At 43.3% G+C, this 15,289-nt stretch overlaps 1 protein-coding gene across 4 annotated transcripts in view; it reads right to left on the reverse strand.

The window, feature by feature from the left end:
* LOC121293375 (DENN domain-containing protein 5B) overlaps window positions 1–15,289 on the reverse strand; it is a 297,453-nt gene that overhangs the window by 63,475 nt on the left and 218,689 nt on the right. For all 4 annotated transcript variants that reach the window (XM_041216395.1, XM_041216394.1, XM_041216397.1 and 1 more), the window contains one exon: window positions 609–1,148. In XM_041216395.1, coding sequence (XP_041072329.1) covers window positions 609–1,148 — 540 coding nt within the window. The remainder of the gene's footprint in view (window positions 1–608; window positions 1,149–15,289) is intronic.

Raw genomic sequence — 15,289 nt, forward strand, 5'->3', positions numbered from 1 at the left:
TTGAAAGTTACACCTGCCATGTCATGGAATGATAAACATTTGGTTCCAAGATTCAGTAATTGCAACTGTTTCATCAGGAGGTGGAGACAGTGGGGAATTCACTCTCAACCCTGTGGTTCGAAGCTAGATTTCCCATCTCTTAAAGGCTGAGAGTTCAAGTTCAATTCTAGAAACCTGTGCACAAAAACTTCCAGTGCTGAGGGAGTGCTGCACTGTCGGAGGAACCGTCTATCAGACACGTCATTAAAACAAGGCTCTACCTGCCTTCTCAGGTGGATATGAATTATTTTGAAGGAGGTCAGCACTGTTCTGGTGTCATGTCCAACTTATGTTCCTCAACCAACATCACAGCTTATCTGATCATTATCCTATAGCTGATTGTGCTGTACCCAAATTGGCTCCTACATTTTCCACATTGCAGCTGCGACCACATCTCGAGGAATGCTTCATCGGTTGTAAAGGCGCTTTGGGACATTCTGAGGTGCTAGATATTTATCATGAAGGCAGTGTCAGTGGTAGAGGCCAGGCTGGTTGTACCACTAACAATACAAAGGATCAAACAACGTTGCAACTTTAATGAATGAGTGGGAAAGGGGGAGAACAATTACCTTGTCGAAATTCTGCATCTGCTCACGATTGGTGAGCCACGAGTCCATATCCTGAGTGGGTTGGATGACAAAGGCCTCGTAATCGGCAAACATCTGGGTGAAGCGGTTGGCAAACACTTCACGGAGTTGCACGGTGAGCTTGTAATCACGCAGCTCTTCCTCGCTGCACTGGCACTTAGTGTCCTTCTCCTTCTCCGCTGCTGGCGGGGGCGCGATTTCCATCTTCTCGACGGCAACCCCAGTCCGCTTCGCCAACGCCTGGAGCCGAGCCAGCGTCTCGTTGCCCTTCAGCAGCTCGTACATGTTGATGGTGTTGCTAGTCAGGTTGCCGTTCTTTTTGTCATTGACCAGGTCGTCCAACACCAGGTTTTTCAGCTTGGTGGCACTCTCGCTGCAATGCAGGTTCCCCTCGGGGGGAATTCCGAAGTGAAGCAGCACCTCAGAGATTTCCTGGATGAATTCCAGCTTGTTAGGAAACTGGGGGAAGTCCTCTGGGAGCTCGATGAAGTGGTTGTCAATGTCCACGAAACATAGATTGGCCTGTCAGTGGAAGACAAGATAAAGGGAAAATGAGTGAGAATTCTGCTTTTTATTGCACAAGTACTATGCACTCTTTTAGATATGATGTTAAGCCAATCCCCACCTGCCCTCAGTGCATGTAGAAGGTCCCTCGAGGAGAACAGGAGGGCTCTCCCAGGTGTCCTGGCCAATATCTATCCTCAACCAACATCACTAAAACAGATTATCTGGTCATTATCACATTGTTTGCAGTAGATTGGTGTATGCAGTTTGGCTGCTGTGTTTCTTAAATTAGGAAAGTGATTATACTTCAAAAAGTAAAGTCCTGAGGCTGTGAAAGGTGCTGTATAAATGCAAGTCCTTCCTTCCTTAACAATGATATTTGGAATAATGCAATATTCATTCCACACTTACATATTGAAATTTATATAGAACTGCTAAGTTTCATTCTTCAACAGGTTTAAACCTTTCTCATCTGAAGGCTCAAAGTCTTTGCTGGGGTTCAGATGCGTAGGCACCAGAACTATCTTCAGTCCCTCACCCAGACACACACTTTTTCTGTGTATTTTTGACAGAGTTTATCAGCCAGTCAACCACCTACAGGCTGCAGACTAAGCCAGATTCTGTTCTTACCCAACATGCCTATGTATGCATCATCATGACAGCTCAATCAATAGCTATCAATCAATAGGAGGAATCCAAATGTGTGCAAAGAGATACTTAAAAGGCTTAAAGGGTTAAATTGTGATGACAGGTGGTGTTATCTTGGCTTGTATCCCCAGAGATTGAGGGGCAATTGAATCGAGGTCTTTAACATGATAAAAAGGTTCAATAGGATGGACAAAGGAGCTATTTCCATTTGTGGAGAGTTCAGAACAAGGTGACTGAATCTTAAAATTGCAGCCGTTAGGAATGAAGTCAGGAAGATCATTTTCACATAAAAGGGGAGCAGAAATCTGGAACCCTCTCTCCCAAAAACCACCGCTGTGAGTGTTGGGGTCAATTGGAACTTTCAATTGCAGATTGTTTGATTTTTGTTGGTTAAGGGTATCAAGAGGTCTGGAGCAAAGGCAGGTGAACGGTGTTGAGGTACAGATTGGACATGATAAGACTGAGGTGGCTGAATGGCCTACTCCTACACACACTATCTGCATGGTTCAGGCATATCTAGACACAATAATTAAACGAGTCAGATTCTGGCAGATGTCTTTAATGTGAAAGAAGTGCAGGATGATGGATTTGGGAGGGGGTGATTCTACAAACGTAGACATCATGCATGATTTCCCACCCAAAGTTGTTGGGAGAAAGATCTATGAGCTGTGTTTCATGATTCCCTTAAGGTCCATGGCCAAGGCTATGGTGAAACCAAATTAGGATTGTAGTCAGTTCTGAGGGAAGCTCATGACCAAAAACATTAATTTCTCTCCCCACAGAGGCTGCCAGACTTGCTGAGTATTTCCAGCATTATCTGTTTTATTTAGGTTTATAGTTAGATCAATTAAACATAAAACCAGAACAATGACCCTTTCTCTGCACAAGGCCTTAGTTCGGCCAAATGGAAAATACTGTGTCCAGTTGTGCTCCCATCAAATGATAGATTATGTTGAAATCCTCAATTCAGAGGAAGGTTAGGAAGATTTTTTATATATTTTGTGAAAATTTCGTGGGGACATAGAGCTTTTCAACAGGCCGCTCATAGGAACGTCATGTTACCCAGTCTCAGCCTTCAATAGTTCCCTAACAAAGACCTTTTAAGTGGCAATGGCCAATTTTTCTTTAATCCATAAGGTGACCTCGCCACAATATACCGCATGCAGCCAGAGAGTCATCAGGTGACAATACCATTCTGATCTGGCTGGCAGGGACCATGAGAAGGCACTCTGCATGGGCAGAGTCTCATTTATTGAGTCCTTAAGTCATGTGCCAGTTTGGCTCATTTGGTAGCATTCTCCCCCTCTAGGTTACAAGATTATGGTTCCAGCCCCAATCCCGGCAAACTGAGACTTGAGAAAATCACCACAGTGTTGGGCTCTCAGAGGTCCAGCCCTTCAGAAGAGACATTAAAGTTCGATCTGCCGATTCAGGTGGGTGTCTGAAGCTGCAATGGGAAGATAGTGAGGTTGCCAAACTACAAAGGTAGCAAGTGAGTCACTGGTGGGTTGGACTTCATTTGACCCTTTCCTGTCTCTTCCCCATCCAGCGAGAGAAATTCTGGGCATTCCCTCACAATCCAAACACAGGGAATCTTCCAGATTGCTAAGGCTGGCCATGAGGGGAGATGGTAAGTGGCCTCTGTCAGCCTGGCAATTCTCTCCAATCAGTTTGTGGTACTGCCAATCACCTTGTTTCTGGCAAGTTTACCAACAATTATCCATCCAAACATTTTGCTTCTTGGGGCACCTCTAACCCTCACTGTTGACTGAAAGACCTGGTGCTGCTCCATCTGCCACCCCTTTCGTCTCCAAAAATGGTAAAATCCATGCAAACCAGCATGACAACGTTCCCAGAATGATTCAAGAATTTCGGTAGCTGCAGCTTATCGTGCAAGGAGATCGGTTTTCTGGCCCCAAGAGCCAAGATGTCAGAAACGAATCTCAATAAGCCTAAGAGCTGGTCATTTTCCAATAACAAAACATATTGTCCTGAACTATATCAAGGTTAAAAAAAAATTCAAGCTGGAGTTTCAATGATCTAATAGTCAAGAATTGGATTTAAAGAGCAATGGATTCCCAGTGAAATCATTTTCATTATTATATTATACCTTCTGGCCTCTCTCTTACTTTGAGTGCAAATCACCTATTGCTTCCTCTGCTGTCTCAAGGACAGTAGAAGCAACATTACAACGCAAATGCTATCTAGTTCACCTCAACTGGGCTTTCTTTCTTTCAGTGAATTATGTGGTCAACAAGATGAGAGATGGTAACACAGAGGAACGAAAGACAAAATGGCCTTTTATTAGTCTTTTCCAGGGGAGAGCTACAGAAGCTGGCTTCTGCAGACCAGCAGCAGACTCATGGACTGTCCAATAGATTTACATGTCTATCGCTGGCCAACTGTCTTTGAAACTGTAATCATTAAGAGTTCTCCATTGGGTGCTGTGCTCCCAGAATCTAAGCTCAGTAAAACCAAGCAAAGTACTGCAGGTGCTAGAAAACGGAAATTAATACACAAGCGCAGTCAGGGGGACAGAGAGTCAGCATCAACTATAGTTCCCCAGTGTTTATCAGTCCAAACCGAACTGTACTAGGACACTTAGTTTATTCCTCCAACACACCACACCACCACCTCACCCCCCGCAGAAAGCTGCTCCATGCTCTCTCTGAGCGAAATGCCAGTTCAGAACCAGGGGGTACCATGTTTTATGCTGTGGTCCCATGCCCTTGTGGAATTGGCTTGAGACTGATCAATTCATTTTACAACTGATCCTTATAGCCAGTACACATGAGGTGACTTCCCAAAACCCAGGCCCCAGCTAACCTGTGATGGGTAGTGTCATGAGGCAATGCCCCTTTAGCTTTGAAACAATGACTTTTCAACTTCTAACTGACTGGAAATTTTGCAATTTGAAATGAGACAGAATAAACCACTTAACAATGCCACTTTCCAAGGTGAAGGTGAAAAAGCAAACAAGACACCCTCAGGGGAGAGTGAAGAGAGGGATGTTTCCTATCATTCAGCAACCCATCAAAATCCATCATTGTCTAAGGAAGAGACACTAAAATGCAAAGCTCTGAATATTGAAACAATGGCTGCCACAGATGGACCCACCCAAATACACAATGGGTGAAGTATAACAGTAACTTACTTGATTTTCCATGCCTGAGCCCATTGAGTGGCACTTGAAGGCTTGAATGTAAATTAATCCCTCAGCAACCTGAAGATCGATTCCACAAGAAACACATTCCAACTTTGGAAGGCTTCTGGCTTAGGGCGGAGTTGGCAGCTGGGGATTACCTGGGTTCATTGTGGTGTGCCATCTCCAGCCAGTGTCCTGGAGGTGATACAATGCGGCTACAAAGTCAGGCCTGCTTTTTCGAGGCAGAAACAGCTTCATGGTCATTGTCTTAACATGAACCGACACACTTTGATGTGATGCTGCCGGGTTAATTCTGAATCCACACCAATACTGGCTCTGGGCGGGTCCAATATCATATGCACTTTGGAACAATTCCCTGCAACAAGTGCAACCTCTGTTCAACACGCCCGAGACAACTTCATTCTAAATGTCTCGATTCTGTTGGGAAAGTGACAAGCACAATTGCAGTGTTTGTCCCTGACTCACTCTGGGAGTAAGAGTCAAGGCTTTTATATAGACTCGACATGCTGTAACCAGAAAACACTCCTACGGTTTCACTAGCCCAGTGCCAGTATCACTGTAGATGGTACAAACATGCCAGTTCTCTTAGTGATTCAACTGGCAAGCTCGCTATCTAGTGTGGCCTATTCAAATCAGGAAGATCTATGGTTCAGCCCAATTTCCTCTACATTGCACTCAAGTGGGTACAATGCCCACAGACCTGTCAATGGAAAAAATAATTGGCCAATCTTCTTGCCAGTGTCATTAGCCAGTGTCTGGAAAGTGCACAGGCGTTAAGCGAGGAAAGGATTAGGCATAGATTGGGCAGGGGTCCCTACTCCCAATATCGGCAAGGCTGCCAACCTCATCTTACCTCGTGCATGAAGAAAGATCAACTGGGTGCACACTAGAGGGCACTGACTGCTCATGTTACCATACCCAAACAGCAATGACTGTATTTCAAAGTAAATCACTGCACGCAAAGCAATGTCGGGAGTAAATACGAGACGCAGCAAGGTTTCAAGCAGAGGCAGGGTCTATCCTACCCAGCTCAGCACAGTCTTCGATGCCTCTGGGAAACAAGGGGGAAAAATTGGCAGATGAGAAAGCCACATACCCAATTATAACTACTGTCAGCAATGTGCAACGGCCGCACTCCATGTTAATAGTCACTTTAGTTAAATATAAATGTCAGTAGAGGCCCAGGCTGCAGACTTAATTGAGAGCCTCCAGGGACTTAGAGGTGTTGCAGTAATTCAATTGGTTTCTATAAATGGCCACATAATGCTCAAGTTGGAAAGAGGCACAGTTGAGTTAATATTTTCAGAAGTTAACAGGGAGCACAAGGCAATGAACAGATTGCCTTTAAACACAGGAGATTTAGTTCCTTTGGAATTGAGCAACAAAAGGAAGATCTCTCCAGGGCTATGGTTAGTGGGTTCGGTCACCCTCTGTCTCATCTCCTAAATTGACATTCTTTGCAGGTGATGCTCAATGGGGTATATTAGTAGGCTGTTTGACTTTGGCAGCATCACATCTAAACCCAATCCTGCCCTCACTCAATGCCCACACTAGAAACTCTAAAACAGGGGTTGCTGGACATCATTCAACTAAGGGAATCCAGTCTAACATTCCCTCATCAACTCCGGACAACTCTTGTCCCTTAGCATTGGGGGTTTTGTGTGAGAATGGGTCGTGTGCAAGCAAGGCAGACAAGGAACATACTGGATATGGGAGCCTGATAGCCAAGAATGGGCCATAATAGCTTGGGGAGGACTGCAAATTCAAGCCCTAGGCTTAATACAGGCCTCAAAGTCAAAACATGATAGTCTCATCTTCAACAAGATTTGTAGAATTTTATGAGGAAGTTATGATAACGCTTTTTTGTACATATTAGCGATTGTTATCCAATATATTTTTTTAACCTTGTCACAGTTAACAGGTTGAAATGGCAATGCCAGCTGAAAACATCTTCAAAAAGCATTTTGTAACAATTCAATTGGTTCATCTTCCCCTTTCTAATAAAACTGCATGGAAACAAGCTACATTAAGTAAAATAATATCAAGAATTTTTACTGACTCTAAATTAATTAGGAAGACAGTTGGCCTTTATTGCAAGAAGGTTTGCGTACAGGAGTAAAGAAGTCTTGCTGCAATATTACAGAGCCTTGGTGAGACCGCATCTGGAGTTGTGCGTGCAGTTTTGGTCTCCTTATCTGAGGAAGGATTTTCTTGCTATGGAGGGGGTGCAACAAAAGATCACCAGACTGATCCCTGGGATGGGGGGATTGTTCTACGATGAGCGATTTAGGAGACTGGCCCTTTATTCTTTAAAGTTTAGAAGAATGAGGGGTGATCTCATTGAAGCATACAAAATTCTTACAGGGCTTGACAGGGGCAGATGCAGGAAGGATGTTTCCCCTGGCTTCAGGGTCTAGAACCAGGGAACACATAAGCGGCAGGCCATTTGGGGCTGAGATGAGGAGGAATTTCTTCACTCAGAGGGTGGTGAATCTTTGGAACTCTTTAACCCAGAGGGCTTTGGAGGCTCAGTCATTGACTATGTTCAAGACAGAGATTGATAGATTTCTAGATATTAAAGATGCAGTGTCAAGGGATATGCAGATAGTGCAGGAAAATTGTGTTGAGGTAGGAGATCAGCCATGATCTAGTTTAATGGTGCAGTAGGCTTGAGGGGCTGAATGGCCTACTTCTGCTCTTATTTCCTATGTTCCTAACTATAGGTGGAGCTAAGAAATTTAGTGAAGATAAAGATGAAAAATGATGAACAGGAAGTGCATGCTGACACAAGTTTTAAATATCCTAATAGATAAAGGGTATAATGGGGCAATTTTTAAAACCCTTCCTAGTATTTTTCTTGTTGAACCAACACAATCTACCAACTTAATTAGGACAAGGAAAAAAACACGAGTCAATGGTATTTGTATGAAAGAAGCACAAAGTCAGAACTTCAAATGACAATGCTGGCCTCTTTTATTATGTAAAATAATGCTTAAAAGAATGAGATGTCATTAAGCATCAATTCCACATGACTTAAAACAAACCCTATACATCAATCATAGCCTTGCTCTACTACATGATTATTTATGTAAAGCAACAGAATAGAGAGCATGAAAACAAGGAATGAACTGGACCATCCTCAGGAACTGACTAGAATACATATCCTGTCCTTTTCTAGCACGTATTCACTGAATTCTACATACAGCTAGAGGCCACTCAGCTCATTATGCCTGTGCTGGCCCTTTGAAAGCATTAGCCAATTAACCCCATTTCTCTGCTTCTTCTCCATAATCCTGCATTGGCTCCCGGCCTTGCAATGTCTCAATTTTTAAACTGTCATCCATATATTCAAATGCTTCCCGTGGCCTGATCCCACCCTATCGCTGTAACCCCCCTCTAGCCTTTCAACCCACCAATTCTGTCTTCCTGTGATTTACATCCCTCCACCACTGGCTGCCGTGTCTCCAGTTTTCTCAGCCCCAAGCTTTGGAATTCTCTCCCAATAGCTCTCCACCTTTAAGATGCTCCTTAAAACTGACCAAGCTTTTGGTCACTTGTCCCAGTTCCTTCTCAGCTGGCTCAGTATCAAATTTTGTTTGATCAAGCTCCTGTGAAATGTCGTGGGACATTTTATGACATTAAATGCAGGTTGTCCTACATATCCCTAACTTGTTTGGTGTTGAACACTTAATTATTGCTTTCTAGGCTGTTTGTGAAGGACCACTGGTGCAGAATAGCTGGCATGTTTGCCATTACTGCACTCCAATGAGCCACTTATTGCACGAAGCTCTTTGAAGGGACACCATAAAAAGTCTAAATTTTAACTTGCATTTCCCCCTTTCAATTTCACCTGGCTCCTCTTTCACCTATGGCTCTCTGGGTGTTGGAACCACACCCAAAATGGCTGTTCTTCATAAGTAAGTATTGACCCTTCTACTCCAATCCAAATAATCTATATATCAAGGAGCAAAGCGGTCAGAGTGCTGTTCCCTGAGGTACACCATTTAAAACTCTACTCCAATCCAAATAACACCCATTCAGCCAACTCTCTGCTCCTTGTCTGTCAACCAACTTTCTATCCATCCCATTTCATTTCCATTTATAACATATGCTTGGATTTTTCTAACAAGCTTCTTGGCAGAAAACCTTTGGACATTTAATTTAAAAGGTATTTGAACTCTTTAAGCCTCTATTCTATCTGTATCAATATCACTAACACCATCTCACTGCCATTTAATCTGTGAAGTGTGACTTCCAATTCTACCCCAGCCATTAACTATCCATTTAGCTTGCATGCAGATGTTCCAGACGTTATTATGCTTCCTTTCTCCATCTGCCTCAGATGTGACTCCCAGGTGTGGTTGGTTGGTTGCTCCCACCAATTGTGAAGCTGGTAGTAGTGCAATGAGATGCTTGTGCATGGAGCTTTTTACTGTAGTGTTGGGGGGATCGCCTGATCCTTTCTCCCCTCGCTTCCATTGTTCTCCCTTTCCTCATCCCCTCCTCCCCCTCCCTGTTCTCTCCTCCCTGATTTCAATTCCCCTCCCTTGTCCCTCCTTCTACCTCTTCCTTATCTCCACATCTGCTTCACCTGGACTTCTTGACCAACAGTGTACAAAATCACTGGAGGTCAACCAGTCACACATTAAAAATCCACCCTATATTGCACATTTCCCTCTTGTTTATAATTCCTAATGGTTATAAACAGTACACCCTACCACTCACCTTGAGAGATCTCCTAGTACTTGTAAAGGAAGGAATGAGAGAGAAAGCGAGAGAGAGAGAGATCCTTCAATTTTGAAACAGAAATACTGAAAGTCAGATTTTTCTCATGAACTCCAGGCTAACTCTCTCTACCCAGTTAAATTCCTTATATACCTCTCAGAAGTCCCTCTTTTCCAAGCCTATTTAATCATTCCTTACATCTCACTTATCTTAAAGCCTCAATGTCAGGCCATTTCTAGTTCATGGAGGCTCCCTTTATGCAGTCCTTCAGATGTGACCCATCCACAGCATTGTAAAGCTTATGCAAGAATTCTGGAAACTTCGTAAAAATAAAACAGCATCTTCTTTCATAGTCTCTGCTCTCCCCTCTTGAAGATATGGAGCCATTACCACAATTTCTGAAGTGCCAGCAGCATTCTGGTACTGCACACAGGGTGGCTAGTCTTCATGGCCAACCTGATACTAAAGAATTCTGATCACAGATCGCGGCTATGTCTGATTCCAATCCCACCCCACACCCATATTCCTGCACCACACCCACACTTCCACTAGATTGAGGAGGGGGTGTAGGGCTGCAAATCAGGACTGGGGAAGAAAGATGCACTGTGTACTGTAGTAAATACACATTGAAGAATACACACATAATTGCCTACTGCATTTGACATTACTGAAGGACACGCACACGGTGTACTGCAATGAGTACACATTGGAGGAGTCACGATTGCATTTTACATTCCTGTAGGACTCTCACACTGCATAGTGCAATCTGAAGGACACACATTCTTTACTGCATTGAGTACATAGTGAAGGACACACACACTACATACTGCATTCAACATGACAGGAGGATGCAAACACTATATTGAGTACATATTAAAGGATGTGTATGCACATACACACACACATTATTTATTACATTCTACATTACTTAAGGACACACTACGTACTGCATAGCTCAATCTGAAGGACACACATTCTGTACTGCATTGAGTACACATCAAAGGACACCCGTAATTCAGTTATGTATCCCTTAGTATGAATGCCAATTTCTTGTTTTGCTATGGAAAGGGGGATAGTTACAGTGATTCAGTACGAGTGTATAACAGATAGCGATGTTCAGACAGAAGAATTTATCAGTGATTTCATTTCTTTCAGTTTGGAGTGGTTACACTCGACAAGATATGTTCAGACGAAGAAAGGTCCATTTTACCTTATGCTGTGAAAAGACCACTGATCAGTACTCGATCTACTTGTTTCTGAAATTATTCCAGTGTCCAGGCTTCAATTGTCCATCCTGATGATCTATAAATCACACTCTAAATTTGTCTTACACATCTTGACACTCTTGTACACTCTTCTCCTGCTGTCGGTCAGTGGTAGCACACCTGCCCCTGTACCAGAAAGTGGTTTAAAATACACTCCAGAAACTTGAGCAGATTAAGCTAGGCTTAACACCCCAGTACAGTACAGAGAGTGCAACCCTGTTGGAAGTACCGTCTTTCGGATGAAACATCCTAAGGCCTCTTCTGCCCTCTTGGGTGGACTAGGACACTATTTGAAGGAGGGGAGGACAGTTCTCCTAGTACCCTGGCCATGATTTATCCTCCAACAATACCTAAAGCAGACCTAAAACAGGTCATTATCTCATTGTTGTCTGTGGGATCTTGCTGAGCACAAATTGGCTGCTGCGATTCCTACATTATAACAGTGACTGCACTTCAAAAATACTTCATTGGTTGTAAAGTGCTTTGAGATACTATGAGGTTGATAAGGGACTCTTTAAAGGAGAGACTCTCTTTTCTCCATCCAGTTCTTCTATCTTGTCTCTATCCAGTTAAATCGGAATTGGAATAGGTTTGAAACCATCCAATCATGATTTTAATGTTTTAAAACAGCATTTCTTCTCTGAACAGCATCGTAGTACCAGAATTCACAAAAAACAACAAGTGAAGCACAACTTCCTCCCTTATCTATTCTAACTCCTTGAGAGGAAGGCCAACATTCCATCCACCTTTCTGATTATTTTTACCTGTCCACCAGCTTTTAATGACTTGTGTATTGAGCGTCTATACCCTAGTGCTCCTTTATAGTCTCACATCGTTAAGTAAATGCTCCAACCTGTCTTTCCCTGATCCAAAGCAGATGACCTCACACTTCCCCACATTGAAATCCATTTCCACCTTCTGTTGATTTTCCTACTGCTTGGTCCACTTCCCTTTGTAAGATCCTGTTTCCATCTACACATTTTACTGTGCCTCCTAACTTACGGGTCATTTGCAAACTTGGCGTATTCAACTTTCTACTCCTTTATCCAGGTCATTGATCAATATATTGAAAAGCTGAGGATCTAGCACAGGTCCCTGAGGAACACTACTCGTCACATCCTGCCAATCATGCCATAAACCCTTTGTCCTTACTCTCTGTTTCCTATCTCTCAACCCATACTGACCCATGTTACAAGATTATGTCCAATTCCAACGTTTTCCATTGCTGCTAATCATGTCTTTCAACATCCACAAGCAAATGCACTGGCAGCCCTGAGTGACTGCAGCACGATTTATGGACACAGCATCAGTGAGACTGAGTCATTGCTGCTAACTGATGCCTAGCTGGCTCACTGCTGCATCACTATACTGGCAGCTTCATTAGAAGCTTCCAGAATGGACCAAGTCATTTTCACTGCAGTCTGAGGGGTCGATGCTTTCATGTTTGATGTCCAACATTGCATGTAACTGCAAATGTAAAATAGCAAGCAGACCTCTGTTAGCATGCAAGTACAGTACAAGACCCTAGGCGAATATTGATGTACGTTACAGTTCAAATTGGCAGCACTTTTATCAATATTATAGTTGTATTGTACAAAAGTGGTTAGCAAGTAAATGGCAGGAATAAGACAAATGCAGAGGGTCATGACAATTAGGTTTTTCTCTTGCACTAATTCCTATACCACTTAGAATCATAGAAACTTATAACACAGAAGGAAGCTATTGGGCCCATTGGTTCTGTGCTGGCCTAAAAGGAACCTTATCCCAGCCTTATCCCACATTCCAGCTCTTGGCTCTTATCCTTTTAGCACTTTAAGTGCATACTGAAGTGCTTTATAAAGGCGATGAGGATTTCTGCCACCCTTTCAGGCATTGAGTTCAGATCCCCATCACCTTCTGGATGAAAAAAGAATTCTCAACTCTCCTCTAATCTTTCTACCAATTACTTTAAATCTTTGCCTCCTGGTTATTGACCTTTCTGCTAACAGAAATAGGTCTTTCCTATTCACTCTATCCAGGTTCCTCATTAAGCTCCCTTCAGCCCCTCTGTTCCAAAGAAAACAACCCTATTCTATGCAATCTTTCCTCAAAGATAAAATTCTCCATTGCTGGCAGCATCTTTGTTAATCTAGGAACCCTCTCTAGTGTAATCATATCCTATCTGTAATGTGATGACCAGAACTCTATGTAGCATCCTAGCTGTGATCTGACTTGTATCTTAAACATTTCGAGTGTAACCTCCCCTCTCTTATCCTCTATGTCTTAGCTTGTACAGGGAAGTATCCTCTATGCCATCTTGACCACCTTATCTACCTGTCCTAATACCTTCAGGAATCTGTGGATTTGCAACTCTGTTCCTCTCTATTTCTCATTATTCTACAATTTATTGTGTATGACCTTGCCTTCTTCTCTTCTGAAAGTATTAACTCTTGCTCTGGTCGAGTTCCATGATGCCAGATATCCTCTGGTCTCCTGCCCAAATTGCCAATATTTCAAAGTCTGATTTTAGAAATTGAGTATTGGCAGGCTAATTGACCATGTAGGTGTGTAATAAATTTGGTGCACTGAACAGGTTCCTTGTTAGAAACAGTAAACTTTACTAAGAGTTCCTGATGAAGCTACATGCTTGAAGCAGGTCCAAGACTATAGAAACTCCTCGCCCCCAAGATTACCCGTGCTTAGGGCTGATTCATCTGTAAAGTCACATGATTCCCAAAGCAGTATGAAAGGTTTTATTTACAATCACTACAGGGTGCATCATGGTCAAGTCTGATCCTGAGCTCGCTTGTAGTCCACATGGACACACAATTCCAACAGGAGTCCCTGGGTAACACTCAGGGCCAGGAGACTAGGCTGGTCCCTCCTGAGGGTCAATGAAGAAACTACAGTACCCAACCTCCAAGCTGAGACCATTGAGCCCAGCGCAGAGGGGGAACTGGTTCCACATCCTCCTGATGCATAGGATTCAGCTACATGCAGAATAAACTCACAAAGGATTCAGGGGTTGGTGGTGGATGCGAGGAGTGCATAGGGGGAGTGGAAAGGCAGCTTATTATCAAGTTAAATTTCCAGTTACCTAATACTGAAGCAAAGGAGAAAGACTTGCATTTATATAGCACCTTTTACAAGCTCAGAACGTCCCAAAGCACTTTGTAGCTAATGAAGTACTTCTGAAGTGTAGTCATGCAACACCATAGAATGGTTACAGCACAGAAGACCATTCGGTCCGTCGTGTTTGTGCCAGCTCTTTGCAAGAGCAACTCACCTTGTCCATTGACACCCGCCTATTCCCCAAAGCCCTGCACATTTTCTCTCTTCAGATAATTATCCAGTTCTCTTCTGAAAGCTGTGACTGAATCTACCTCCACCCCACCCTCAGCCAGTACATTCCCAATTGTAACCATTTGCTGGGTAAAGAAGTTTCTCCTCATGTCGTAATTGTTCCTTTTGCCGATCACCTTAAATTGGTGTCCTCTGGTTCTTGATCCTTCCATCAATGGAGACAGCTTTTCCCTAGCTACTCTGTCCTGACCCATCATGATTTTGAATACCTTTATCAAATCCCCTCTCAGCCTTCTTTTCACCCAGGAGAACAGCCCCAGCTTCTCTGTTGTAATGTAGGAAATGTCAGCCAGCTTGCGAATAGCCAAGACAGGAATGTGATAATGGCCAAACAATCTCTTTTAATGATGTTGGACAATAAATATTGGGAAGGACATAGAGGAGAACTCCCTTACTTTTCTTCAAAATGGTGCCATGGGATTTTCTTACATCCGCCTGAAAGGGCATCCGTTTAATGTCTTACTGGAAGATGGAAGACATTTAACAGTACAGCTCTCCTTCCGTGACTCACTGGAATGTCGAGATTTTGTGGTAGAAGAGCTATGGGACCATTCTGACAAACATCTGACTCAGAGGCGAGTACTAAGCCTCAGCAGACAACAGCATGTAATAGCAGAGTTACAGGATAGAGGCTTGTGTGTGCAGGTCCTGACTCTAACTGGCAATTTTAGGAGACAGATGCAAACTGCTTCACGCATGCAAAGGGAGAGAGAGACAGACATTAACACAACATAATATAAACTTGGAGATATTGCAGCAGCCAGGAACTGTCACAGACTTCTCCATCATCTTCCACTGTCAAGAAATCTGATGCATCAATAATCATTGCAGTCTCTCTTCATATTGCAGCACCAGGTACTCCACTGGGACCCTTACCACAACCAGCTGTCAGATCAAAGTGCTGGAGTCCTGCCACATCCAGTCATGAATGGTAATGCACAACTAGGCAACTAAAGGGAGGAGGCTCCATAAACATCACCATCCTGAATGATGGGGGAGCTCAGCATGTGGGC

Source organism: Carcharodon carcharias, chromosome 21, assembly GCF_017639515.1.
Source record: "Carcharodon carcharias isolate sCarCar2 chromosome 21, sCarCar2.pri, whole genome shotgun sequence".
Classification (NCBI taxonomy): Eukaryota; Metazoa; Chordata; class Chondrichthyes; order Lamniformes; family Lamnidae; genus Carcharodon; species Carcharodon carcharias.